A 3139-nucleotide genomic window follows, 5' to 3' on the forward strand; every position below is an offset into this window, starting at 1 on the left:
TTACCTTCAAACATTTTTAACTAAGGTTATTAAAACCAAGACAATATGACTGATGTACATATAAAAGTTATCTAAAAACTTTCAGCACAAAATCATGACTAGAAGATTATTTGCATTTTTGGTATCTTAATTATTGTTGTTTGGTTAACTATTTTGTACTTTTATATGCCTAATAGTTTTCATTTCTTCTTTGTTTTTCTTTCTAAACATTTCAACTCAATTAAAACCAAAATGTTGATATTAACTTAATTTTTGCTTTCCCCTCTCAAGTTTATCGAAAACAAACTCTCTACGGCTCTTAGTATTAAACTTGAAAATTACACATTTTCATTTTTTTTTATACGCTGGTTTTGCTGAAAAGATGAAGTATAAAGTGCTTTATTTTCAGTGATATGAGCTGCATTCACCTGTTTCCTTTCATCATTATGGCGACTGGCAACTTGACTAATATATTTTAGTATGCGTTTGATCATGAAAATTAAATATATTTATATTCACTTCATTCTTTTTTAGTTGTATGACTTTTTTTTAGAGTTAAATGATAAGAATTTTGACTAACATTTTACGATGTATTTTTTCATCATATTGATATGCAAAATATTACAATTTATAGTACTTTTCGTATATCTTTTAAATATATATCTAAATTTTTAATTTAAAATATCTTTAATGTAATCTAATTAAAATTGAAAAATAATTCAAAATGATTTTTGAAAAGTGCAGCATAACAACTAAAAGGGGACAGAGGGAGTATTATTTAAAAATTTAAAAATTGGAGTTAGAGTTGTATTTGATTAAGATCAGATATGATCACTTTTTAAAGAATTATTTTGAACGTACCTACCTAATTAATAATAATGACTTTAGGACCAACATGGGTTGTGGTGCACTGGTGGGAGTGCTTCACCTTTAACCAGAGGTCTCGGGTTCGAGCCCTGGATATGGAGAAAATCCTGTTGGGAGTGCCACCTTCGAATGGGCCCTGCAGAGCCCGATCCGAATTTAGTCGGAGATCAGATCTACAATCGTATGAAACAAACTTGAATCATCAATTATCAAAATAACAATAAATTTAACAAACTCATTTAACATTATTTAATTTATTGAATGTACATATGATTGAAGTGTATAAAAATTGACTAAAACTTCAGTTATATGTATTTGAAGTGCAATTTTTATTTTGCCCAATTATTCTTCAGTTTCAACACTCAATTTACTCAAATTCAAAACTAAGTTCTACATATCATATAACGCAAACCCTATCCTTCAATTATTAATTTGTCAAAAATAAAATAAAATCATTTTGCATAATAGTGATTTGCCATTATTTTTAAGATCCATTCTTGATAGGTACCAAAATAATCAGTGGTATAAATCTCGATCGTACTTCAGTGACATATTTTACTTGTGGAATAATTCCATGCCAACTAGCACATTAATATCAATTTTTGGAATTGTTAGCCTGTTATTTGTATTCAGTGGTGAATAAAAATTATTAAAATGAAGCAAAACAAATGTTATTTAATTAAAATTATGTAAAATGAACCATAAATTCAAACACATGTCATTCATATATTAGGTTAGTATATACATTATATACGGATAATTTTTTTATCCTTAATAATTATGTACAGAGTATGGTAAGTAAAATAGGTGTTGCAACTTAATTTTATTAGTGCAATAATCCCATGAATGGTTCTCCACTGGCTGTCAAGTTTCAAGAGTCCTTTAAGCACAATGGACAATATTCTCAAGTAATATTTATTAATTTTACCAACTTCTCTAGTTGAAGCCACATTAAATAATAAATATCCTACAAATTGAATTATTGGCCATTTTTTATTTTTACTCAAAATTTATTATTTAAGATTTATTTTGGAGACAAATAATAAATGTCTTTATTTAATTTGATACTTTACATATTATTCAGTGTAACACATATTATGTACTATATATTTTTGTTGATAGTACAAAAAAGAAAAGTGTTAAGAGTGACTTAATATTAGTTATTTAAAATGAATAAAACTTATTTGAGGTGTCTAAGGCGGTAGTAGGTATTCATTTTTTGTTTGTCAAAAATGCCCTTAGCAGGTCTATAAATTGGACATAGACTCATAGCAGGCAAAACACACAAACAAAGATGAAGTCGATTAATATTTTGAGTTTCCTCTTGCTTTCAAGTACCCTCTCTTTGGTTGCCTTTGCTCGATCTTTCACTTCTGAGAATCCAATTGTCCTCCCCACAACTAGTCATGATGATGATAATCTTGTACTCCCTGAAGTTTATGACCAAGACGGCGATCCGCTGAGGATTGGCGAGAGGTACATTATTAACAATCCTCTCATCGGGGCCGGAGCCGTATACTTGTACAATATTGGAAACCTTCAATGCCCAAACGCCGTGTTGCAGCACATGTCAATTCCCCAATTTTTGGGAAAAGGCACGCCCGTCGTATTCGTTCGTAAGTCGGAGTCGGATTATGGTGATGTGGTGCGTCAAATGACTGCTGTTTATATCAAGTTCTTTGTTAAAACAACAAAGTTGTGTGTTGACCAAACTGTTTGGAAAGTTGATGATGAACAGTTGGTGGTAACTGGTGGTAAGGTAGGAAATGAAAACGACATCTTCAAGATTAGGAAAATTGACTTGGTGACACCAGGAAGTTCCAAAAATGTATACAAGTTACTGCATTGTCCCTCTCATCTTCAGTGCAAAAATATCGGCGGCAACTTTAAAAATGGATATCCTCGTCTGGCGACTGTCGATGACGATAAGGACTTTATTCCATTTGTGTTCATCAAGGCGTAGAATGCTAATTAGCTGGCTAGCTTGCAGCTTTCTAAATAAAGTGGATATATCCTTCTATCGCTCCATGTAAATTAATGTATGCTTATCAATAAATAAACAAGCTAGCAATTAGCCTATTACCTTACCTTACCTTCTTCATTCAAAAATACATAAATTTCTTCAGTTTGTGGTTTCTTTTTAAGTTTGGGTTACTTTTGTTTTTGTTGTTAACCAATCGTCTCGATATAGTTACTTGTTACAAAATTAATAGTAATACAAAAGGAGATCGCATCATCATATATATAAGGGAAAAAAACCTAGGAGTTTAGATGATCGAGTAGGAAAATGATC

At 30.7% G+C, this 3139-nt stretch overlaps 1 protein-coding gene across 1 annotated transcript; it reads left to right on the forward strand.

Moving 5' to 3' along the window:
• The first annotated feature begins 2108 nt into the window (after nt 1-2108).
• On the forward strand, nt 2109-2933 carry LOC102594586 (cysteine protease inhibitor 1-like). Its single transcript, XM_006353861.2, has one exon. It carries the CDS (start codon nt 2141-2143, stop codon nt 2807-2809), a length of 669 nt encoding a protein of 222 aa, XP_006353923.1. The 5' UTR covers nt 2109-2140; the 3' UTR covers nt 2810-2933.
• Nucleotides 2934-3139: the final 206 nt, after the last annotated feature.

The sequence above is a fragment of the Solanum tuberosum genome, unplaced genomic scaffold (genome assembly GCF_000226075.1).
Source record: "Solanum tuberosum cultivar DM 1-3 516 R44 unplaced genomic scaffold, SolTub_3.0 scf00159, whole genome shotgun sequence".
NCBI lineage: Eukaryota > Viridiplantae > Streptophyta > Magnoliopsida > Solanales > Solanaceae > Solanum > Solanum tuberosum.